The 26,333-nt window shown below is 32.4% G+C and overlaps 1 protein-coding gene across 1 annotated transcript; it reads left to right on the top strand.

Annotated features, from left to right (window-relative positions):
• Positions 1-1,154: 1,154 nt before the first annotated feature.
• LOC143229256 (katanin p60 ATPase-containing subunit A-like 1) lies at positions 1,155-26,333 on the top strand. Its single transcript, XM_076461358.1, is given in 11 exon segments — positions 1,155-1,225; positions 6,146-6,331; positions 6,928-7,130; positions 7,577-7,781; positions 8,193-8,396; positions 12,286-12,400; positions 12,403-12,443; positions 14,488-14,614; positions 16,283-16,408; positions 24,065-24,191; positions 25,431-26,333. Coding segments are annotated over 11 exon segments (1,566 nt in total). The 5' UTR covers positions 1,155-1,192; the 3' UTR covers positions 25,630-26,333.

The following is a 26,333-nucleotide window of genomic DNA, read 5'->3' as shown; positions in this document are numbered from 1 at the left end:
CCAAACACACCGCTAATGGACTCTGGACCAGTTAAAACGCGTTCTCTGGAGTGATTAATTACGCTTCACTGGCAGTCTGACGGACGAATTTGGATTTGGGAGATGCCAGGAGAACGCTACTTGCCTGAATGCATAGTGCCAACTGTAAAGTTTTGTGGAGGAGGAATAATGGTCTGGAGCGGTTTTTCATGATTTGGGCAAACTTCATTAGTTCCAATGAAGAGAAATCTTAATGTTAAAGTATACAATGACATTCTAGAAAATTGTGTGCTTCCAATTTTGTAGCAACAGTTTGGGGAAGGCCCTTTTTTATTTCAGCATGACAATGCCCCGTGCACAAAGCGAAGTTCATAAAGACATGGCTTGCCGAGGTTGGCGTGGAAGAACTTGACTGGCCTGCACAGAGCCCTGACCTCAACCCCATCGAACACCTTTGGAATGAATTGTGGCTGAAAAGGAGCGAATCCCCGCAGCCATGTTCCAAAATCTAGTGAAAAGCCTTCCCAGAAGAGTGGAGGCTTTCATAGGAGCAAAGGGGAACCAACTCTCTATTAATGCCCATGGTTTTGAAATGAGATGTTCAACAAGCACATGTGGGTGTGATCGTCGAGTGTCCATATACTTTCGGCCATATAGTGTAGGTTTAACCCTACTCTTAATGCAAATTTAATTCTTGCCTACTGGATCAAAGTTTTGCTGAAAATGTCAAAAATTAAGATAAAGCTCATTGCTGTGATAGTAATTAAAATCTAGATTATTACAGACAATATTTACCTGTTGGCTCTAACATTACCTAAGAATACCACACAATCATTCTGAAATACCTACAATAACTATAATATTTCAATGAGACATCATTTTAAAAAGATAATTTTCACTTTGTAGTCAAAGCATTTGGTTGACTTACGATAATGGTTTTCAATTACCATTCTATTAACAATTTATTCCGTCAGAATTGTATGAAATATATGACAGTTTTGTATAGTACACAAAAAGAAAACAGGAAGGCTAAGGTATTTTAATTATTCAAAGGTTATTTAGTACATTATACATATAGTAAGATAATCAAAGCAAAAATACACTAAGCCTTTGGCCTCTTTAACTGAACTATTCGTGAGGCTCGAAACTGAATTAAAATTGAATATTTATGAGAGTACCTTTCCGTCTGATTAAAAACTGGGTAACACCTTTTATGGCGTTTGCAAGCGTCGAACTTAAATATATGGTATTTTTGATCACCTGTAAAGTTGTATATGTAGTTCTTTATTCGCAATTCTATGAATATCTTAGAAATAATATTATATTAAAGATATTAATTATACTTTATTAATACACTTGTAAGTAATATTCTTTTTCCTTTGGGTAAAAACCAACAGCTTGAATTTAAAAACGTGAATATAATTTTAACTAAATAAACTTAACTTCTAAGTCTAAGCCTAAATAAGTAAATTGGGTCACGTTACTTACTTTTCTAATTGTTACTAGTTGTAATTTTACACACTTTTTATTAATTTTTTTATAATTTTAAATCACCAAAGGCCAACCGTATTGATCAATGTTGAATTTTGGTTATTTTTGCACATCTAAAGTAGCCTGGAAGTACGCAATATTTCCGAGTATCGAATAGTGCTTTCGACGGATAAGTATAGTATCGTGTGTTAGTGGTACGATAGTGCTACAACCTATCGACCTGAGTTAAATTAGTTTAGGGGAGGATTGTTTAAACTTAAAAAGTAATATTTGTTTATTTTCTCTTGAGAAAAAGATAAGTTATTATAACGAATTTTACAGAATTATTTGGTGAATTGTTAGAATAAAAATAAAACGAGAAAACGTCAGTAAAATTTGGCAAATAAGGCTCATCTCTGGTTACAACAGTTATTTTTCTAACACAAACAGGCATATTTAATCAATTGCCATAGGTAATATTGGAAATTAGCATTTGTCAAGAGCTTAACAGGCGAGATTATGATTGCCTGATAAAAGGTAGGTTTAAATTTTTATTTTCCTAAAAGTTGAGTGTGTGAGAACACACACTTGAAATAATCAAAATGATCCTTTGTTATCTGTCTGCTATTGTTATAATGTATTATTTCATTTAAAAGATTCTTCTGGATAATTTGTAGAAATAATTTTAAGTTCACATAACAATAAAGAATTAACATTTATCTATAACATTAGCTATATACATGTTCACTTGTAGTTTATAGGCCTGAGCTCATAAATATATTAATAGAAATTCCAAAACCATTGATCCACCTAGCTTACAAATACATTTAAAAATGCCCTTGCTAATCAGCCTATTAACTTTCTAGACAAGGTAACTCTCATAACAAATACTGAACCAAATCAATCATGGAATGCTCCACTGGATTCTTATTTAATACTTCAGAGACTAATTGCTCATTTTTACAACATAATGTTGTTTTTTCACATTGCACAAAATTTCTAGATTACTTCACTATTATTAGCTTCTTATATCAAATATATGTGTGTGTATATATATATATATATATATATATATAAAACATTGAAAATTTAGCTTATGACATTGCTCCCTTCCTAGACAGTAAAGACCCTTGAACAGTTTTAATGTACAAACATAGCTCACTAAACAAAACTGCCCATTCACCAAATTATTTTAATGGTTTTCTTCTCTGAGAGTAATGATACAGGGATGAGATTCATTATTGTGTTATCACTGATGGAATTGTCTCTGAGGCAGTAGTTAAGTGAATCTACTGGTAGCTAAATCCTTAATGATCTTGACAAGAATTGAAGAATCTTTAGCATCATTTCATTGGCAAATACTTTTCTGGAATTACACGGTCAGTCATTCACTTGCAGTCATACTTCCAAAGGTAGTCATGGTGGCTCACCTTTGGCTTGGACTGCCTCTCCTTCTGGATTCTGTAAAGCACATCATTCATTATTTTCAGTACAATCTATAGATCTCCCAACACTTTTGAAATTCACTGTTGTAGCAAGCAGGATTTATACAGTGACACCACATTATTGTGATGGAATCCAGTATCATAAACATTAATATTATAATGACTTCTTATTTTATTGCAAGTTGATTTAAAATCTCTCCTGGGTAACATTGTATATGATATTTTTATTATTCAGATCCATGAGAGCTCTTTCAATCATTAATCCTTTAGAAGATTCTAAAATATTTGGTTCTACCACACTTCAGTCACTAGATGTAGAATTTGTTCCTTATAACTGCTGGAATTTTGATTTTTGTGATTTAATGACCATCCTCCATGTTATCACTGTTTAACCTGTGATGTGATAATTATCATGTTGTGCACAGAATATCTTGACCACAGTCTTTTAAGCTCTGCGAAACAAAGTTCACTATGTTCATGTTTCTGCAGTATGTTTTTTCCTCAGTGCTAATTACCCACAGTTAACTTCTAACATTATTTCTCCTGGAATTTTACATCCATCTGGTGTTCATATCATTATTTCTTCATCTCTGGAAGAAGTTTCTCACATTTCATCATTAAATTGGATTAAAGTATTTTAGTTGTACGACCAATATTGCTCAGCATACTGCAAGGTTTTCCATCAACAAATCAATGGATTCATTAATGATTTTCTTCAAACAATGAACTTATCTCATTTAGGGCAGAAGGAGTTTTTCCAAAGCAAACTTCATCCCATAAACTCAGCTAATTCAATTTTTTATGTTGTTCCTTTGATCTAGTTGGGCTTGAAGCCTGATCCATATGGTCTTTTCTCATTGACTTAATAATAGGTCAACAATATTTGTTAACACTCCTACGAAAATACGTTTCTAGTCCTGATTTCTCCAAGCCCGTTCCCCTGGCTGTGGTTTCGTTAGATAGTAGATAGGGACAGTGGGAATCTCGTTAATCCATTCATTAATGGATCTAAATGGCAATTTCATTTAAATACAAAATTATTAGCCTAATATTAATAACCTTTCAACCTGCTCTGGGGCCTATTAGGCCCCACTTTTTCGTAGGAGTGTTAAAGCAACTCTCAGTGTTTGATATTTGTTACAGCTCTCAGCTGATAGGTTAATGTTAGTAAAGGTGGTTCTTTCAAATGGGCACAAGATGAATAACTTATTCAATATTCTAACCTGTTTACTTTGGAAACTATTTTAAACTGAAAGTAATTTACCTTCCATAGTACCTTTCTCTCATAGCCCATGAGTTTCTTAATTGGGTGATGTTTAATTCTAGAATTTGATTTAGTATTGTCATGTCTGAACTAATCCATGAACGTATTACTTTTGTAATAGCCTCTAACATTATAAGTTGCTATTGCTAAACACTAAATATTTTATTGAAACATTGCATAGTTTCAAAACTTATTTGCAAAATTTGTAGACTTTTCATAGATGAAAGGAGCAAAACTTAATACAGTATTCCAAGTTAGTCCAAACTAACCACATGTGTGAAAGATAATTCTTTTTATTTATAATAAATATGTCTGAATATTAAATAAAATTCTTTTAGCTTTACTACTAACAATGGAGCTCTGCTTCAATAGTTAAGTGACTTATTCACCACTATGCCAAGATCTTTTTCCTCATTTACTGTATTGAATGTTTTCCAATCTATGTTAAATGTGTAATCCAAATTATAACTTATTATAACAAATTATAATCCTGACCTTGAACTTAGCCACATACTATAATTGAGGATCATATGCTAAATATTTATCCAACTTGCCAAATGATCTAAGCCATCCTATAGTGCTTAAACATTCTCATTACAGTTGCAAACATCCAGACTTTACTAATTATGTCTGTTAGCATCATTAATTCCAAAAAGAAAAAGTAGAGCTCAAACATTGGTCCATAAGGTACTCTTATAACAAGAGGCCAGTTCACTGGACTTCATTAACAGAGGCAGGTTCATGAGGGAAGCATCAAATCCCTGTGTCCCCTTTATTTTCCACAAAATAATGTTTTTTTATGTAATTAAGGGTAAACTGACTATAAGGATGAAGTAGCACATAACACTCACTACAGAAGTATTGTTATTTTAATAATTTCACTCTGGTGTTTTGTATTACATGTATCTGATTTTTAAAACAATAAATGATACTTTCCAGGGTCCCACTAGTCATTTTACAGTTATTTTTTTTAAGAAGAGTGTTTGTGTAGCTGTTGTGTCCCAGCCAATAGGTGGCTCTTTAAAAAGAAAATAAGCAAAAATCATCAATGGGTTGTGTGAGTCGTACTGGAAGATTATCACAACGCACCAGTGGATCATTGAGAACCAACGTGCTAAATATGAAAAAGGCCCAAGCACTGACTGACTTTTGAAGCACTTCATTGATAACAGGAGTCCAGTTTGACAATATAATATACAGTAATATAAAATATATATTTTAATTTGCAAATAATTAAGAATTTTTATGAATACTAAACATATTAGAAATATTTGTACATTAGTGTTTTGCATGCAAAATGGATAAGGATCTATCTGTGGTGATTCAGCCATCCTCCAGTCCAGTTTACAAATCTTTCTGCAGCTCCTACAGTTATGTTTTTCAACAAATCTCTTTGTGTGTGTGTGTGTGACAACTTATCAAAAACCTTTTAAAAATCTAAGTATATCCATCTTAATAAGTTTTCTGCATTATTTAAGAAAATTAGTTGTGAAGTGACTGAAAGATGTTCATATGTTATGGTCTTGACCATCATCCTATGCATTGCATTAAGACAAACAAGTTATGTTACAAAATTATTACTACTTCTTGATGAAGCTGTTTTACTAAAATGCAGCAGAGAACAATTAAAAATAAATAAAAACCCAATCTATTATTCAATTCATCAAATATCAGAGTTATATTGGTTTAAGGGCATTCCACCCTCAATGACTAATCCAGTACAGATTCACTATGGTAAGCAAAAATAAATAATCAAATCTAATCTAGAAATAACTGTAGCAAAAACTGCTGATAGCCACACGTACAAATTAAAGGGCCTTTATTTCCACTGTAGCATATTTTCAACTAAACAAAAATATTATGTTTAATCAATAATACATCGTTCACACTTTTGTTTTATGTTTGTTAAGGTATAAAGTTTCATTTCTTTTGTTTTTCCGTTTTTCTCATGATATAGTATTGTAGTATTATATCACATTTCTTCCAGACTGAAAACATATACAAGATGAACCTTAGTATTGCAGATATTTGTGAAAATACTAAGATGGGACGAGAGTTTGCCCTTTTAGGGAATTATGAAACAGCACTAGTGTACTATCAAGGAGTTGTCCAGCAGATTCATAGACTTCTTCAAACGATCAATGATCCGATAAGAAAAGAACGCTGGCAACAGGTAAAAGAATCTTTTGCACTGTTTTGTAAATGAAAGGTCAGAAAAGGAGATGCTATTTCCACATTGAGGCTTGTTTTGGTACAAGTAAAGTAGTAAATTCAAAGAAATGTTCATTAAGTAAAATATTAATGGAAAATTAACTTTAACACATTCTGGACTAAAAGTTTATAAGAAGATTTTAGAACATCATGATGTATATTATTTCAATGAATATTTATCCAATGATTTCTTGTAAATGGTGAAGACTATTCACCATTGTGTGCAGGTAGGTATTTCTTTTAAAAATAGATATTTTGATCAAAAATGTTTAATATGTGTATATACATCATAACTGCATTAAAAATAGTTTGTTATTTAATGTAATTTATTTTTTCTTATCATCAAAGAAACAATAATGATTATATTTGAACCCTTTTTAATTTTTTTTTCTGAATCTTGGGAAATTAAATTGTCTACCTTGATCATTTTATCTGAGTATTAATTGTGAAGTTCTCAGTACCAACCATTAAAAGACTGGTATATTATTCCACTAATGTGATTGAATATATTAGTTACTACCTTGCTTATTGGAACATTAAAAGGGTGTTTTTTTGTAGATCCAACAACAGATTGCCCAGGAATATGAACAGGTAAAAGACATTCAGAACATTTTAAATGGTTTTAAGTCTGATAGTCATTGTGATCGACCTATAAATACACGAATGACATATGATGAAGTTCCATGTGACCCTGATATCTGGCCTCCTCCATCAGCACGAGACCCAGATATCTGGCCTCCACCAACTCCTATTGAACACAAGTAAGTTGATGATCAGTGTACTAAGCAATAACTTTGTTTTACTTTTTATCAGTTTTTGAAATCTTAACTGTGTCAGAGCAAACAGATTTAAATAATTGTTAAATGTTAGATGTTAAATCATTTAAGGTATTTATGTAGATAATTAAATGTGCTACAATTTTCACCTTAAAACATTTCATTTCTTAAAGCTATTTTAAAGGGGTATTTACAAATTCAATAAGAAGTTTGAATTGAATCATATAAAAGTGCACAAAAAGATTGGGTTCGGCTTGTAGGTTTTGTTTTGTATATTGAACTGAGTAGTCATAAAATGATTGATACTATTTTGGAGCACTGACTTGGGTGATATAATTTTATCATACAATTAACAGTGTCTTGTGGTTTTCTTTTGCTTCTTTACCACTGTCTCAGTCTACATGAGACTTTTAAATCTTTGTTTTTTTTAGGCCTGGGCCACCAGTACGACAACCACGTGTTGGAAGAAGAAGTGAAGCAACAAAGGCATCTAACGTTTCACGAGGCAGCAACAGCAATAAGACTGGAGGAGAAAAAGTATCTAAGAGAGGGGAGAGTAGAAATGCAAAACGAGAGGAAAAGTCTAAAAAAGAAAATAAAAAAGAAGAAGCTAAGGAAGAAACAAAAGAGGATAAGGTCAAACCAAGTTTTAAATTGGTTTTTTAAAATAATTAAGAGAAACAATGACTTCAATATACAACACTTAGAAAGCTTTACTGTTACTTTTGTTTAAAGTTTATTTAGAATAATAATTGGTAGTTTCTAATGTTTACATTGTCTCCAAAAAGAAAACTGATTTAGACTTATTCCATATACTTTAGTTGAGAAAGGTTAATAAATTAATGTTATGAAAAATAAAATTCTGAGCTCTAATTTTAGCAACATACTGAATTTAATGTCAAAATTAAGCCTTCCTTTCAATAAACTTTAAATAAGTTATAATGAAAATGTTGTGTTACTGTACTTGATATGCATGTATAAGGATATGAAATTTAATATTTGAATTGTAATGATGATTACAATTAAGAAAATATATTATTTTTACAGGAGAAAGATGAAAAAAAATTTGATTCAACTGGATATGACAAGGATCTGGTAGAAATGTTGGAACGAGACATCCTTCAAAAGCATCCTAATGTTCGTTGGGATGACATAGCAGACTTAGAAGAGGCTAAGAGATTATTAGAAGAAGCTGTTGTTTTGCCGATGTGGATGCCAGATTTTTTTAAAGGTATCCGTAGGCCATGGAAGGTATTGTTTAAATTTTGTATTCTGTGGAAATATGCTATAGCAACCTCACTGAAAAACATTGATACATTCTAACAAGGATTGATGGGTTGTGATCATGTCTGTAATATGGTATGCTTTATATAGAATGAAGTTTTTATCATTAGTTGAAAGCTCACTGGCCTTGTATATACTGCTGCTTTTCAGTAATATACCTCAAGCAATGAATTTCTGAAGTTTTAAGTAATAAACACGTAAGCCATATTTAATAACCATTATGATAGTAGCTGTTCTGTTTAAAGGAGATCTTGATGACCTCAAGTTACTAAATTTAGCACTGAATCACTTGTGATACCACTTGAAAGATAAGAATCATACCTCACAGTTAAATGCATTGATGTTAATTATAAATGCATGAAAAGTTGATGAATAACTAACTTATAGATGGTATTTAATTTCATCATCAGTAATTTTCTAACATTTTTGTTAATTTGTTGGGGAAGAAAGGTCTTTAAATTTCTTAAGGATTGGTCTTGTTAACCCCTTCACCACAGGTATCCTTTATTGCCCATGACATAAGGTTTTAGTGTCTTACATTCAAAACTTTAATAAACTACTTTCTATTAATGTTATTCCAATTAGAATAGCATAAAAGCATTGTTAATATGTATTTTAATAGTATACAAGTTTCAAGTTCTTAATTCTACAATAGTATTTAAAAAATCCTGATTTTGTTCCTTGTGTGTTAGACACATGAAACCTTTTCTTTTAGCGTATCATCTTCCATAATTTATTCACCACCCTTCAAAAAAAGCATAAAATTAAACATAAATTACTCTTTATAAAATCATCATTGTTCAGATAAACCACATTTATTATAGTCTTCAGTTTTGTTTGGTTACAGGTATATCAAATAAAAAATCAGACCCCCTTCTGCCACACCTACCTGTCACATCCTTTCTTTCATAATTCGTTAATAGTTCTCTCTTACTTTTAATTATGTATTACCTATAACCAATAGAAAGTCAAGATTTTCGTCTATTAAATGACATATTGTATAACATTATGTTTTGAACAATTAAATTACACATTTTACTCAGTGTACTAGCATCGTTCCCCACGGTAAAATTAATGACTAGTTTCAATGAATTTGTAATGACTTGTGTCACGTAGTTAGAAAGCCAGAAACATTTTGAGAAATAAGGGAATTTGTCTGCATTTTGCATGTTATTAATCTATAATGTTTGGTGCATTACTTAATTAAATAAGTTTTGTGAAATAATGAGTAATATAAAAGCAATTAGGGTTAACTCTCTTCAATGACTGAGAGCAAGAAAAAAAGGTTAGATAAGTATTTTATTTCTGCTTTTTCATGTGTAACTGTAAAAATAACTAAAATGTAAAAATAGAGATCTTTTTAGGCTAGCCAAGATTAGATTGAGGAAAATATTAATATAATAAAATTGTTTCGTGAGGTACTCATGAACAACCTATAGTAGATTTTGTAATTCAATAGTGTAATGTGAAGTGCATGTGCCCTGAGTGATTTACAACTTATGTTGTGAATGGTAGTTAGACATGGTTCAAAGGGCAATAAAGTTTTATTATAAATAGCTGTATACTGTTATCAACTTAGAACTAGTAAGGATAAATAAATATAGTTTCATGTCACAATTTGAAGTCATTCTAAAAAGAAAAAAAGTGTGATTAAACTTTTTGTTTTATTGGTGGTTACATGGTCAGTCAAAGTGACCAATTCTGTTTTGAAATAGGCTAGAAAAAATACAAGTAAACTATAACATTTTACTGGGAAAAAATATTTGAAATGCATTTAAGAGGTTTTTAGGAATTACACAAAGGAAATTTGAGATTTTTGAGATGAGGAAAAATGTTTTCAATTTTCTTGATGACGAGAAACCCATTTGAAATAAAAACATTAGTAAGAGTGTTCATACCAGCTGTTCAGAGGTACATTTTGTTTTAAATTTTAACATGAAATTTACTTTTCATACAGACTATTCAAAACAAATACACAATATATTCTTGGACAAATCTTTATTTCATTAGAAATATTTCACTAAAAAATATGATTTATCTCTTTGTGAAAGACTTGTAATATTAACCAAAAGACTGCCAAATTTTATGAAGATGTGCACATGTATTGAAATTTACAAGTAATTAATCTAAAGAGACTTTAAATGAGTACAAAGAGGTAATGTGATTGGTCAAACAATACAAGCCTGTATTGAAAAGAGTTAAAGTCTGAAATATGGTCACTTAACAGTTTTAGAGGTTATGTTCTGTATAACAATAACATCAGATCTGATAGGTGTTTCAGAGATAACTTTGGGATATTTTGATGCTTTTTTACTGTAAATTAGTGATATACTAAAGATGGATATTTTACTATAGTATCTGCAGCCCTGAGGTTGTGAAATCATTTAAACAGGATAAATGTTATCTTCATATTATTAAGCGATGATATCAGTCATTACTTTTCAAAGGTTAAAGATTCTTAGTTTGTTATCAAAATATTTTCGTCTTGGTTTTTCCCTCAGTAATTTTGCTTGTGCTACTGAAATCACCAGATACAAAGATTTTTTAAACTGATTTAATGTAAAATGTATATAAATTGTATGTTTAATATATTGTTTCCTGTAAATGAAAAATAAATCAAAAGTTTTTTTATTATTCATTGAAAAAATATGTAATTCTCAAACAATTTTAATTTCTTTTGTAATCATTAACATATTAATCTTAGTAATTTTGTTTTGTTACATTTCTTTTTACACTAAAGTTGTTATGTAACCCAATCAGAAACACACTAAGCTTGCACAATTCTTAATAACACTTAATCTTGAACATATTTAGGTAATGTACTTTAAACCACTTTGTTCACAATTGCTAATTACCATTACATTACTTCTTAAAGTAAAAAAATATGTATTTAGCTTTCAGTAGAAAATAGTCTCATTGGTTTCTGGAGTAAGTTGGAGGGCTTGTAACACTTCCAATTGGGTGTCAATACTCAGTGACAATAAAACAATAACAGATTATGCTGCAAAATTCCCAAGTCTCTAACAGCTTGGAAAGTACTTTTAAATGTGATGTGTTCTGCCTCTATATGTGGCATTACCAGATCGTCTCTTGACAACTTATGTTGAAATTTCCATTACAACTGTGTAGAAAGTTGTTCAACCCATGTTGAAGCTGATCTCCTCCCCTTACAGTGTTTTTTAAAAGATGATTGTTCCCTGGTACAACCAGCCTTTCAAATACATTTGCTCCAACCAGTTCCTACTCACCCAGGATAGGTGACTATTTGCTCCCTGAATATACATAATGCTGATGTCATTTTGTTTCTTTAATGTGAAGGCCAGTTTTTATAACATACATTAGATTGCTTTTTTTAATAAAATTCATTACCAATTTATTTGTATGTATCTCCCAGTAATTTAATAAGTAACTTTTTTAAATGCCTACCATTTCAGTATTCTAGTTTTAGTGCTGTAAAATCTAATAATTTGTTTTGTTAACTTGAAGAAACACATAAGGAACCATCAACCAGAGTTGCATAAATTTATATATATTCATAAATAAGTCAGAACTAACTTTTAAAAAGCAGTGTTAGTAATCAAAATAATGACAGTATATAAATGTATGTACTTGGCTTAAGCTTGTTGTATTTGATAAAACGTGTAAATAGGTAAGTGGCATTCAGTTATGTATGACTTTCAGTTTAAAAGACAAAAGTCCCTCAGAAGCTCAGTTTTAAGTCTGGGGTTTTACAGTACTTAGAATTGGGTTTTGATAATTACAAGGTGCAAAGCACAAATAGCCTACTGTGTAGTTTTGCACTTAACAACAAGCAAATAGATAAAAACAAAAAAATTACTTTTTTTGGATTTACCAGGGAGTTCTGATGGTGGGTCCACCAGGAACAGGAAAAACAATGTTAGCTAAAGCTGTAGCCACAGAGTGTGGAACTACTTTCTTCAATGTTTCTTCTTCAACCTTGACTTCTAAATACAGGGGGAATCAGAAAAGCTAGTACGTCTTCTGTTTGAAATGGTGAGCAACTTTCTGTAGACTCTGTACATGAATTTTTATTGAGAATATTATTAGGGAAAAATTAAAAAATAAATTCTGAAATATATTGATAAATATGAACTAGAATCTTGTCTATAATGCTTCACTAATTTAGATATTTATGAGAATTAATTTATGATAGCTATTAATAAAATGTAATTATTTCATTTAAGTTTTAAAAAGAAAAATCTTTTTATAAGTTCATTTTTCGTGACATAGTTTGTCGGTATTTCCATGTGTAAACTACCATATCTCTGTCTTCAGTAAGAATGTTATGAAGTCATAATTTTATACAACAGAAGGTGGTAATGACAAATACAGACAGCACAAGATCATAAAGTTGACACAAGTTCTACACAGCTGCATTTCTAGACAGTAAAGTGTGGAAATATGAAACTATTAAGTTGCATCACATTCCATTTTACCTCTGAAATTGCTGATCAAAAAAGAAATAAAACTGGTTCAGCTTCTTAGAAATCTGTGTTGATTCATGAAGTTATTGCTAAAATAAATAATATAAAAAATAAAATCCAAACATTTGTAACTACTGTTGTTGTGAACTTGTGTCTATGACTTCAAGAACTTAAAACTGGTGCTGAGAACCACTTTGAGACTTGTATTTCAGACTGATGTTATTTGAGACTGATATAAAGCAGAACAGAAAAGTGAAAAAGCAAAATGGTATAAAGGAAAATGTCTAAAATGGTACATACTAAATACATTTTTTCTGCAGTCTTAAATTGCACACTATGAATTTTCAAGTTAATACATAAATATACTCTTCAAAAAAGAAACGGAAAAGGGATATTTTTGTTATTTTAAAGAGAAATATATGTAATAATGTTACAAGCTCAGAGTATGTGATGTTACACTTGTTTAGGCACTGATTGTCAGACCAAAATGACAATAAAAGTTGTGCACTTTGAAAACTGAGGAAAACATTGAATTTTTTGTCAGAACGTATGCATGTCCAATAAATGTGTTTGAAAGATCTGCATGTTCTGCAAGTGCAACATGTGCAAAATTCTATAAAAGTGATGGGTTCTTGGTTTCTATAGCTCAGTGTTAAGCCACTGACACGCAATACAGTTATGCCAAGACTGACTGAAGCACAATGCAACAACGCCATTGGTCACTTGGAAGCAGGCGAATCTCGATCAGATGTTGCCAGAGCTGTGAATGTCCAACCAAGCACCATCACAAGGCTATGGAATCGTCACCAACAACATGGATCAACTCGTGACCGTCCACAATCTGGCAGACCTCGTGTGACCAGGCCTGCACAAAATCACAACATCCGGTTACGTCACCTTCGGGATAGGACCACCACTGCGACGTCTACTGCCTCAACCATACCAGGGTTGCGTAGGATTTCCAATCAGACCGTATGCAACCGTCTACGAGATTCTTAGGCCCCATGTGCAACCCATCATGGTGAACATCAACGTTTTTCAACATGACAACGCCCGTCCTCACACAGCCTGACTCACCATTGTCTTCTTGAGACACCACAACATCAACTTTCTTCCCTGGCCCTCCAGATTTTAACCCCATCGAGCATCTTTGAGACGAGTTGGACCGACGTCTGCGACGGCGACAACCTCAACCGCAGACTTTACTTCAGCTTGCAGCAGCTTTGCAGGCTGAGTGGACAACCATTCCACAGGATGTGATTCGTCATCTCATTGCTTCCATGGGCAGGAGATGCCAAGCAGTTATTGATGCTCACGGGGGGCATACTCGTTATTGATGTTGAGTGACGTTAAACTTCACCTAGTGAGCGTGGACTTCGCCTTTGCAGACTTTGGATGTTCAGCAGTGAACGTGCAAAGTTTCACACGTCATACAGAACTACCCGGAATAAACTTGTTAACAATTTGTATCATATTTTGCCTTTTGCGTTTCTTTTTTTGAAGAGTATAGTATGGTATATAACTCATAATTTTTAATTCTAAGAATTTATCAAACTTGCAACATATTTTTTTGTGGGCTCGTCAGTTTTTTTTTTTGTTTTTTTAAAATTTAGGCTCGTTTCTATGCTCCCAGCACGATCTTTGTGGATGAAATTGATTCACTGTGTTCCCGTAGAGGGACAGATTCTGAACATGAGGCAAGTCGACGAGTTAAGTCTGAATTGCTCATTCAAATGGATGGTAAGACTAGTGTACTTGAAAAGCCAGGTGCAAATAGCTTCCATATTTCTGTGTGTTTATGTTAAAAGTCAAAACAGCTTACACTGATGATCAGTATTACTTGTATGCATTTAAAAAATAAATATTGTCTTATCTAAGTTTCAGACAACTGTGCTCTTTTCATTGCATTAATTATCTGTTGTAATTTTGTACAACATTATTTACATGAAAGTGTGAAGCTTCCAGAGCTGTGGTTGTTTGTATGTGACTTTATTTCCTTTAGTTTATTTATTATAGTTTGTAATATTTTCTTAGTCCCTATGTTAGTGACATTGATTTTATGGACAACATTAGCACCACAGGGTTAGGTTGCACCCCATCTTGGATAAAAAGTGAATAAAAAAACAATTTATCATTAAAACTAAGACATGTCTATGCATATTTGTAGGTTAAGAATCTTATCACTGAGTCTACAACATTTTGCTTAATTTTTAAAGTACATATAATGTTGATAAAGGAATAATGAAATTTGTACAAAGAAATAACTTATGTTTTATGTAATAAATAGAAAGCATCATTACATTTTCATAAGTTATTTTAAATAAAACATCATTGATTTATGAACATCAACAAAAATTTGAAAAAACCTTCTCACTTTCACCAACCATCCTCAATCAAAAATAAAAACATAAGTAACTTGAAATGTCTTTAAAAATATATTACTGTTGCACAAATTCCTTCATATTCAGTGTAAATTAGCTGTAGAAACACAAACTGAGTCAAGAATAGTAAAGAAATAAAAATATAGACTTTCCCAGAAACATATTTTGATTTAGTACCATGGAGTGTTTGCTTGAAAAAGCAAAAATAAAACGCATAATGCTCTCAATGTGGCTGAGGTAGAAATTTGTGTATTCTGTCAGGGATTTGGGGAAGGTACTGTAAACAGCAACTGCTAGCTGAGGTAGAAATATGTGAACTCTGTCAGCGATTTAGGGAAGGTACTGTAAACAGCAACTGCTGGCTGAGGTAGAAATCTGTGCACTCTGTCAGGGATTTGGGGAAGGTACTGTAAACAGCAACTGCTGGCTGAGGTAGAAATCTGTGTACTCTGTCAGCGATTTGGGGAAGGTACTGTAAACAGCAACTGTTGGCTGAGGTAGAAATCTCTGCACTCTGTCAGGGATTTGGGGAAGGTACTGTAAATGGCAACTGCCTCAGTGTTACCATTATCTGGATGACAACATTAACAAACAAGTGGGATTTGAAAGCACCTCATGATAAACAGAGGATGAATGATGGTTTTGTCCATGATGTAATCGAAAGTGCCATTAATTAACTTTTAGACTAAAGGACTATATTATACACAACTTTTGGCTTTTGTTTATTATAATATATAATTTCATTATGAGTTATATTTGTTCTGTTTTCTTACATTTTGCAAGATTTATCAGCTGACCTGTAGATCTAATCACTTTTTTAATTTGTTTTGATCTTATTCTTTTTATAAAAAGTGTATAATTTCACTCATTTTGCTTGCATACAAATCTTATTTATAAATCTGATTTAAAAAGTGACTCTTTTAAAATATATTTATAACTCTGAATATGTAGTAGTGGATGATGAGAATTTAAATAATTAGGTTTTTTGCAGTCAATAATAAGTTTATCAATTCTGCAATACCTTTAGGCATCACTAACAATGAAGATCCAAGCAAGGTTGTAATGGTACTAGCAGCAACTAACTTTCCATGGGATATTGATGAAGCATTGAGAAGACGACTGGAGAAAAGGATCTACATTCCTCTTCCTAACTGTAAGTATTCATTAGCATTGTTCTACCTTTTCAACTTGTAAGTGTTCAAAGTTTATACATGTAGATTAATTTATTTTACTTGAATGTAGTTTTACTTCCTCTTTCTTACCACTGATATTTGATAAAATGTTAATTCTTTCCTGCTTGATCATGCCAGAATATTGTCAGAGCCAGACATACAGGGTGTTCAGAAAGTCACTGTGCACTTATATATTTATTAACAGACAAAACTGCACAGTGTCTTTCTGAACATCCTGTATATCTAGTGTGTGTGTATATATATACATCAGCATATAATATGGAGGAAACTAGATATTTTTAATGCTTTCTTTGAGTTTTGAGTTTTCAACAATGACACAGTTCCCAAAACTTAAGTTTTCATTTGTGTTATTAATTTTGAGGAAACTAATTAAATGCTAGAGAGAGAGAGAAAGGTTGGAATTTTTTGTAACAGTGCATGCTATATTACCAAACCCAAAGCATAAATGTAGAATGATCCCAATTAACAAGGAGTTCAACCTCACTAAAATTGAATGTGATTCCTGTGATACTTTATGACTTTTAGTTGATAAAGGTTGACTGTTGTTACAGAAAGCCATAGGAAGGTGATCGTGATCCTTAGATAAAAAATTACTATTCAGTATGTCATTAGCAAATACTTAGCCCCACTTGCAAGGTAAAAAAAAAACAAACTATAAGTAATGTATCGAAGATTTTGAAAACCAGTGGACATGTTGGTATAAAATATTGATCAAAGTGCCCAAAATGAATCATTATACTTGTCATTTCAAATTACAAAACATTTAAAAAGAAAATTTTCCATCCCTTTAATGAGAGTGCAGACCCTTATATCCACTGTGCCGGAGTTTCATGATGATGGATTTCACAAAGATATTGTAGCTCTAAAGTGTCTCATCACATTCATGAATCCAAGACAGTAGCTGTCACAACTCTGTAATGTTAAAATTGGAGTTTGGAGTAAAAAAAATAATTGTGGTATAATGAATTATGATACAATATCTTGTATCCTCAAAATAGCTTTACTCAATTAGTACTGTCCTTAATCAGTACAAAATTTCAATGCTCAACACTAGACTTCATCCTACCTGCTTCTGCATATTGACGTGGAAATGGTTATACATCAACTCTACCAACAGAAGCAGGATATAAAACCCTATTTCAACCAACATCATCTACACATTTGCATTTGTTAATCACTTCTCAATTGGCAGTAGTATCTTACAGACATGTTTTTTTTCTCATAAATTTGTGTTTTCTCTTCTTACTACATACTTAGTTTTTCTTTATTACATTTTTGTTATTTTTTATTTACAGGGACTTTTTTGTTAGTTTATTGTACATCCCACTCTGTGATGAATGATGCTTGACAAAATATACTTTTTTTTTCAAAAATCTACACTGTCTATCCTGTTACCATTCTCCATGTCATTTATGTTGTAGCTCTTTGTACCACAACCATGATGTACAAATTCAGGTGCTGCCAGGTGTTGGGTGCGTATCTGTTCAGTTGTCATCTATGTTGCAAAATTAGGTTTCGCACACTGTAGAAATGGGGTATTCTGTAGGATCTCTACTAGTTCTTTGTAGTGGTCTTTTATTAATAAATATGTTAGTCCCAGGTCATGCCCTCATAGACATACAAGACTAAAGCAAGCATGGATTGCTACCTATCTAAAATTCCCTGTGGCATTGATACTTTTCCTCTCATAGGCCTAATGTACAATTCTAGATGCTGCTGGATGTTGGTTGATTGACCCCATTGACATAACTCTGTCTTCCAAAATAAGGTATCATGATGACCTATTGCACTGTTCTTAAATAATATGGTCCTCCAGACTCTCCAATGCATTTTTTCCCTCCATTCTTATAGCAAAGTATGGGAGGCCTGTCCTTCTAAGTGATGCATCACACAACTCATTTGAGAGTAGGGCAGTAGCATTCTGTAGGTGTTGGAGTATAGCACTTTGTACCATAGACCTATGGTACGTTTCCAGATTCCACCATCTTTTGGTTGTAGCAATATGCTGTATTAATATATCTATATCAACCAACCTCCTTCCTACCATTCTCTGGATGTACATTCTCAAGGGGTATGGTATTGGTTAGAGATGACTCAGTCACAATTAGAATCATGTGTCACCATTCCTACTGTGGGTTTAATATACAATTTTAGATAGCACTCAGGTTTTGGTTGAAATACTTTTATGTCATATTCCTCCTACCTATCATCCTTTGGATACAGTTCTTGCAAGGTCAAGTGTTGGTTGGAAATGGTGCAACTAAATAAGTTCTTACATGTATTCTGCCTTGTATCTCTTCTCCTATCATAATTGGATTGAAAATGTCTAATGTCACAAGGTTTTGGACTGGAGATGCACTCCGGCTTTTTATGTTTCTTCTTACCATCTGCTGGATGTTGGTTCCCAGCAGATCTTGTGTTGGTTGTAGGTGGACATAACATGTGTATTCCCACTTGTGTATAGCCTGGTATTCTCCTCCTCTTGTGTACAGGAACAACCATACCCAATGCTGCCAGGTTTTCGACTGAACATGTCATCCCACCAGGGCTTTCTTCCTTCCTACCATCTGCTGAATGTCAGTTCATGGTGGATCTGGTGTTGGTTGTGTTGGAAATGCATACAAATGGAGATGGATTTTGGTACTAAAGCTTGTCTTTACCATTTTTTGTTTCACGGTGAAGAGGTGGGTGATCTTCTGCCTACCCCAAACTTCCAGAACTGATATACAATTTTAAAACCACCTGGTATTAAGTGAGGTCAAACTACCACTAGGGTCCACCATGATCTGGCAACTCAATATCCAGTAGTTCCATTAATCAGTTATAAAATAGTGAAGAGTATACCTGGCTCAGAAGTGGTGCAGTCTCTTACTGAGGTGTGATATTTTCATTTTTTGTTTCACACTTCATAGTCTCTCTTTGGGCATTTCTTAAAGAGGATTTTTTTTTTCATTGGCCCTCCACTAGTTTGTTGTGGGATTGTAGCTGTTTTGTGAGTGTAGATAAGGTGTTGTATTGGAAGTAAACATTTTCTAAAACTGAAAATGTATTTCCAACAGATAATCATCTCTTCTCACATTTCCCACCTATCCTCCATACTTTTGGTGATTATATTGCATAGGTTATGTTGTTTTTTTACCAGTCATGCAGTGATTAATGAATGCAAATGTGGAGGGCACTGGTTATGATTGGGATTGTGTTGTGCCACTATTGGTATAGAGATACTACATAACTGCTTGCATGTTGATATGCAAAAGCACGGGTAAGTATCTATTGGAAATATGTTTTCATTTTTGAAAATTATCTACTTTTATTATGTATTATTTATTTCAGTTGAACATGTCTAGTTTTGATAGCAATCTAGAGAAAGTTTGATGTAATTGTCATGTGGTATCCCATTCATGAAAAATGATGAGAATATGGTTATGATGTAGGCATGTTTCAGCTGGTTTTATTAATGGAAGTTTATGATGAAAAATCAAATCTTTGAACATCCTGTGTACCATGCTACACTTCACTCCATCTAAATAAATAATGAGGTAAATAATACCCAGAATCTTTTTTGGCAACACCAGAACTCTGACCTGAACCTAGTTAAACAGTTTTAGAACTTTTTTTTTAGATAGATGAAGAAGAGAGAACCATGATTCTCATCACACTTGGATTTGCTTTTATAAGAAAAGTGGTAGTCTACTCTAGTAGGTGTGTACCAAGGTACTGTTAAGAGTCCAGTTGATGATTAATCCCAAAGGTGGGACAAATACCTATTCAAATAGGCCTTCAATAGCATAGAACCAGTATCACCTTTTTTTTCAAAATGTCTTCTTTCATACCTTGGGTAATATGGTATATGCTTGGTATAATTTTTCATTTTGGTGTTTTGACTTTATATTTGTTCTCAACTGGTGCTAAGCCTACCCTTGACTTAATTTGAAGTTACATATGCACAGGATATATTTGGTCTAGTTTGGAGCTGCATATACTGTACCTAGTTTTGAGTTGAGGATGCACTTCAAGCTCTAAGTATAAGCTTAATTGTATATGACACAATTTTAAGTTTAGTGTTATTTAGTTAAAGGTGAATGTACCTATGTTAGAATTTTTTTATTGCAGAATCCTTTTGTTCTTATTAATTATACAAAAATATCAACCTTTTAATGAAACTTGTAATAAATGAAACCTCCTGTTGTACATAATTTTATTTTTCAGTCTTACCAAGATGATTATTTCAAATCAGACAGACTTTGTTCAGCTTCAGTCATACTGTTAGGAAAGTATGTGACTCGGAATTTCAGAATGTCCTTTACGTATTTGCATACAGTATATGTCTCTTAGCCCTAATGCTCCACTTTCTCACCTTCAACATCATTTACTGTAAATGTACCAGTAGATCTTACATTGGTTTTTCTTTCCAACTGCAAGTTATATTTCTTTGTTGACACCCATTCTTTAACAGTTTTCATTCTCTTATTGTTTTTTGTTCCATTAACACTTTCATCCATATGGCAGTATTGCAAGATATTCATTTTTCATATACTACCATGTATATAGGTATTTTTCAAACAAAGAATAAAAAAATTGCTTCTATTTTTGTCTGTGTAGTTGTTTACCTTATTTCCATATAAAGGAAATGATTGGGTATTTGGGTATTTAGCATCTTTTTTCTTTTTTTTTGGTTGTCATTATGTTGTAGAGTTGTGTGTAATGTGTTTTATTTATACTTGTTACATCAACTTATACTTCCAGAGTAACATTCTACTGTAAGTTGGCAGTAAGTTTACAAAATTCCAGCACTGGTTCAGTTACATGTTTTGGACAGAGTTCACCTAGTATACTGTGTAGCTTTGCATTAAAACACACTTACAGATTTTCAGTTTACACTCTAGCATTGGTGTAAACGAGACAGTTTTTTAAACAAATTTACTAACTTTGTTTGGGGATCATATCAAAATTTTGTTTATGTGTGGACCCTTTGCTTCATGTGTCTTATTTCTTCAGATTCTTCACTTTCACCTCTTTAAGTTTCTTTTTAATTTTAGAACTGAAAGTTTGAAACATTTTCCACAAGTGTGGAATATTAAAGCTGTACTTTATGTTATATGTACCAGTTTTTACACACACACCTCTTTGTAATACTACAAGCGTCAGAAGATTCATAACTGGTTATAAATCATTCCACTTTCATTTGTTATTCAGATATTCCTCACTTCTAAGTGAAAACTATGTAAATCTCATGACATTTCCTTCATCAAGAGTTTGAATTACAAATGAAGTTTAAATTTACTGATTCATCCATCACGGTTTTTCATGAGACAGAGAAAGTTATCCATTTATACTCTGAATGTTTTGGTCTGAATTTGGTACTCTGTGTATTCTCACATGGAGTCACATACAGTATTGATTGTCATCTTTACATGGATGATTAGAGAATTCTTGCTGAATGGTTTCCTTGCACTGAATTTTCATCCCAGTTCACTTTTATTCTGGATGGGACTGTTCATGAGTCCAAGTTTCAGCTTGTGTCTGTCAATATCTCATTCATCAAAGACTTTGTATTGTTGCTCTTTTATGAACACTTTACCCATCTTTTTGGGCTTTGCAATCCCTACAAGTTTTTGATGTGTATACTTCTGTATCTATAAAACACATCCTCTGTGATTTGGAATCAATGGTTATTCTTTCAGTAACATTTATCATATCTTTAGGATCTGTAGTATTCTTGGATATGCCATTTTCACACCTTAGGTTTAAAGATTGGAGTTTTTCAACATGCATTTCAAGTATTATTGTACTTGTGGAACTTCAGTTATTGTAATATATAGTAATAGGCTAGTGGACTTTTTTACAGCATTTGTTTGCTGTGTTGTTTTCTTTTTGTAGCTACATTCACATCACGTGTCTCTGAACTATAATTTCATGAACTGTGCCAACAATGCTGCCATCTTCTGCTTCATTCATTCATTATAACTGCTTATCATCTTTTAATACTTTATTTGTTTCAAAGTCTAGCTTCTCTAGGTTTGTGGATGCTTTCAGACTGCATTCCTCATCATATTAAGTTCTTCTTTCCCAGCCTGGTCTGCTCCACCATAACTTCCACTCTTCTTGTCCATCTTAGAGGGACCTAATTCCATTACTTTTACTACATTTTCCAAAATAACATTTGTCATCTCTAGCTTTACAGTTTGGTGTTGTTACTCAATCTTGTTAGTGAATATGGTTTTTCTTCTTAAATAACTAGAGCACTATCACATTCTTATAAAAAATCCTATTTTGCAGTATCATTGGTTCCACCTTTGAAGTGTGGACCTGTTCAATTAGTTACCTTTATCCTACTCATTCACATCTTGTCTCTTTCTTGTCACGTGTCTTTTTTATGATCTTGGCTTTTCTTCTGTAGTAGGTTATATGCCTGTGTCATCTTTATTACATTTCCTTTTCTTTTCAAGACAAGTCCTCAATGGGAGTTAAATCTTGTTATTTTTCATTTCCTAGATTCTCTTATTGTACCTTCATACATGAACAAAACTTAATTACCTTTCATAAAAGATGTATTTTACTGTGGTACCTGACTGTGCATTTTGAAATTTTTGTCACTGATGCTTCTCCTTGCTCACCCATTTCTAGTGTTCTAGGACTGTGAATAATTTTAACAAACAATATAAAACACAAAAGATCCATTAATTAATTATGGTCTTTTCTCATGTATTGAGAATTTGTATTTATTTTTATTCAACTAGTTAGGTCTCTTGCATGTTACTTAACCTCTGTGTTTGTGCTGAAAAATCCAGGTTTTGCTTTTATCTCCCAGTACCCCTACTTACAAATCTTGGAATGTCTGGAATTGTGATATTTTGAAAAGTGAGAGAGAGATGTGTAGGCATAAAATAAAACTTAAATTTGGGACTGTCACAAATCACATGTACCCCTGTGTCAGTTCTAAACACACACCACTTTCTATGCTTGAACTCCATGAGAGGGTGTTACCCTTTGGAACTGGATTAAGGTTACCACCTAGTGTCTGGTGATGTTTTTTTTTGTCTTGGTAATCCCTTTTCACTGTCCTCGTGTTCTTAAACCCATCCTTGGAACCTAGGTTTTTTTGCCACTCTCCTTGGGCATCTACTAATTTGGCTGAGTTACAACTCCCTAATCATTTTAGGTATGGATAAAGTGATACTGCCACTGAAATGTGTCTTTTTCATATGTTTAGCCTGCTCCCATGAAAACCTTCCACTGCAGGAGCAGAACATGATATTCCTCCTAGTTGTTTAATTTATCTGTATACCATTTAAAACTGTGCCATTACTATACACTTATTACTATTGTGGGAAAGTACAATTATTGTGATATCTGCTGACATTTATACGGTAAGTCGCACAGGAGAGTAGAATACTATAGGTAGTGATGTATATGATATGCAAATCTACAAAGGACATTTGGAAATATCGAGTTATATGTTTCATTTTTTGACAGCGTGAATTCAAACTCATCTAGGAAAGGCTTTCAATTTTTCAGAGCTAAGTACATGTTAGAAATTCATTTTACTTCTGAAAATGCAAAACTTTTTATTTACTCTATTAATAGAAGGCGTAGTAAAACAAAATATTTTATAGCCGATGGTCGTGAAGCTCTATTAAGAATCAACTTGAAAGAGGTTGAAGTCACTGAAGATCTGGACATTTCTGAAGTTGCAAGCAAGTTAGATGGTTATTCAGGCGCTGACATTACAAATGTTTGTCGGTAAGAACTGTGGACATTATTTTAGGAATTGATGTTAAGAACTGTAGGCTGATTATTGATGATGTGGTATATGTAATATTAAACAGTTTACTGTTCAGGTGTTCACATAAAAACTTTCTCTTGTGAGAATTGTGCAACTGGTTATTATAATGTTAACATAAATGTCTGTCATCAAGAACTTTGTTATTTTTGAGAAGTTAAAACCACGAAAGCTTTTTGTGATTAAAATAAACTGTGCTGATTTACTCTTAATAAGAACTCCTTGACCAATTACCCAGAGGCTGATTTTACAAACCCTGTATATTCAGAGATTGATTCAAGGGTTGGTGTTACAAAAGATACAAAAAACTAGCATCACAAACCCCTTGTTATTCAGAGACTGATATCAAAAACATTTCTCAGTAAGAACTGTTAGCTGGTTATCCATAAGCTGGTATCACAAGGAGTTTTTGTAAGAATTCTGAAACAAACTACTTGAAAGTTAATATACAAATAGCTTTATTCAAAAATTGCCTCTTGAGTACCAAGCCCATAGTATCACAAAGTTCTACTAATAAGAACTATTGGATGGCTCAAGCCTTCAAGCTTACACTATTTTGTAAAGAATCTTCAAAATTCCAATAATTTTCCTTTTCATTTAAACACAAATATCTATTTCATAAGAATGTAAGTAATAATATGATAAATTGGCAACAATAGATAGCTTTTCAGGAAGTATTAAAATTGTGCAATGTTAGTACAAATTTTGAAATGTTTAGGAGCTAATAAAGATATTAGTAAGTGTATGGTAAGACCTGAGTTTAATTTTATCCAGCAAGAACTGTTGGATAGTTACAAAAGAGTCAAGAGAAGTTCTAGCTTTTTTTGTTGTTGCTTTTAACATTGGCACTTAAGTATGATTAGTCCAAATAACTATAATTTTTGTTTGTTAGTTAGATTTTATTCTGATACGTCAAAAATGAGCTGCTTATAAACATGAATCTATCACACCATACCTTTTATATCTATGGGAATTTGCCAGTCTGGACTAACATTTGTTTTTGTTCTTTGCTTAACTAATGTCAAACTGGGAAATGAAGAAGGATGCTTTTTATAGTTTTATTAATTTTTTTTTCATCAAAGCATTTAGTTCATTTTTGTCTTTAGGAAACAAAATAAGGGTATATCCTTTACAAGACAACTCGCATTCCTTTAAATCTTTGACTGTTGCTGACTTTGTACTTTTTTGTTCCCTTTCAGAGATGCTTCAATGATGGCAATGAGGAGAAAGATTGCTGGACTTACTCCAGATGAAATACGGAACTTGCCCAAAGAAGAACTAGAGCTCCCAGTGAGCCCAGGTGATTTTGAAGAAGCTATGAGGAAAATTAACAAGTCTGTCAGTAAGCAAGATTTGGAAAAATACGAAGAGTGGATGGCCGAGTTTGGGTCTATTTAATTTTGTGTCCACAGATGGATGCAAACCTCATTTCTTTATAACCTAACTGTAGAGGATAGTGCACCATGAAATATTTATATCACCTGTATTTGTAACATTTAATATCTTTGAAAGCTAGTAATAACTAATTTCAACTTTATACACTGAAAATAATGTCCAAAGCATCTTACTTTTATGCATGTATATGCAAGATCACATAATTTACCGTAGCATCACATCAGTATTTTGAGGCATGATTACAAAGTATAAAAAACTTCTTTAATAGGAAATCACTCGGTCATTAAGAATGTATGAATATTTTAATTCCTAATTGTCTTGGCTTGTGTAGTTATGTGACACTGTTTGCTTTCCTTATTTTTGACTGGCATTTTATATTGATTAATTTCATCTTTTCAATTCAGAAAAATATAAAGAATATTTTTAAACAATGGATTTTATATATAAGCCAAATATTTTATCTATTCGCATCAAGCTACATAAGCTTTAGTACAATGTGTAATTAAAGCAAATGTTGGTATACTAATTATAAAGTAACTTTTATTGTGGTCTATTTTCATGTCACTTGGATGATGATGCAAAAAGATCTATAATATCAAGTTACACTGTTATGACTATTAATAAACATTAACAAAGTAGATGAACTAAAGTGCAATTCCTAATCAGAAAAGTTCTTTCAACTAATAAAGGTTTTATACTTATTTCAA

This window comes from Tachypleus tridentatus, chromosome 10 (assembly GCF_004210375.1).
Source record: "Tachypleus tridentatus isolate NWPU-2018 chromosome 10, ASM421037v1, whole genome shotgun sequence".
Lineage (NCBI taxonomy): Eukaryota > Metazoa > Arthropoda > Merostomata > Xiphosura > Limulidae > Tachypleus > Tachypleus tridentatus.
This window is presented reverse-complemented; position numbering and strand designations above follow the sequence as displayed.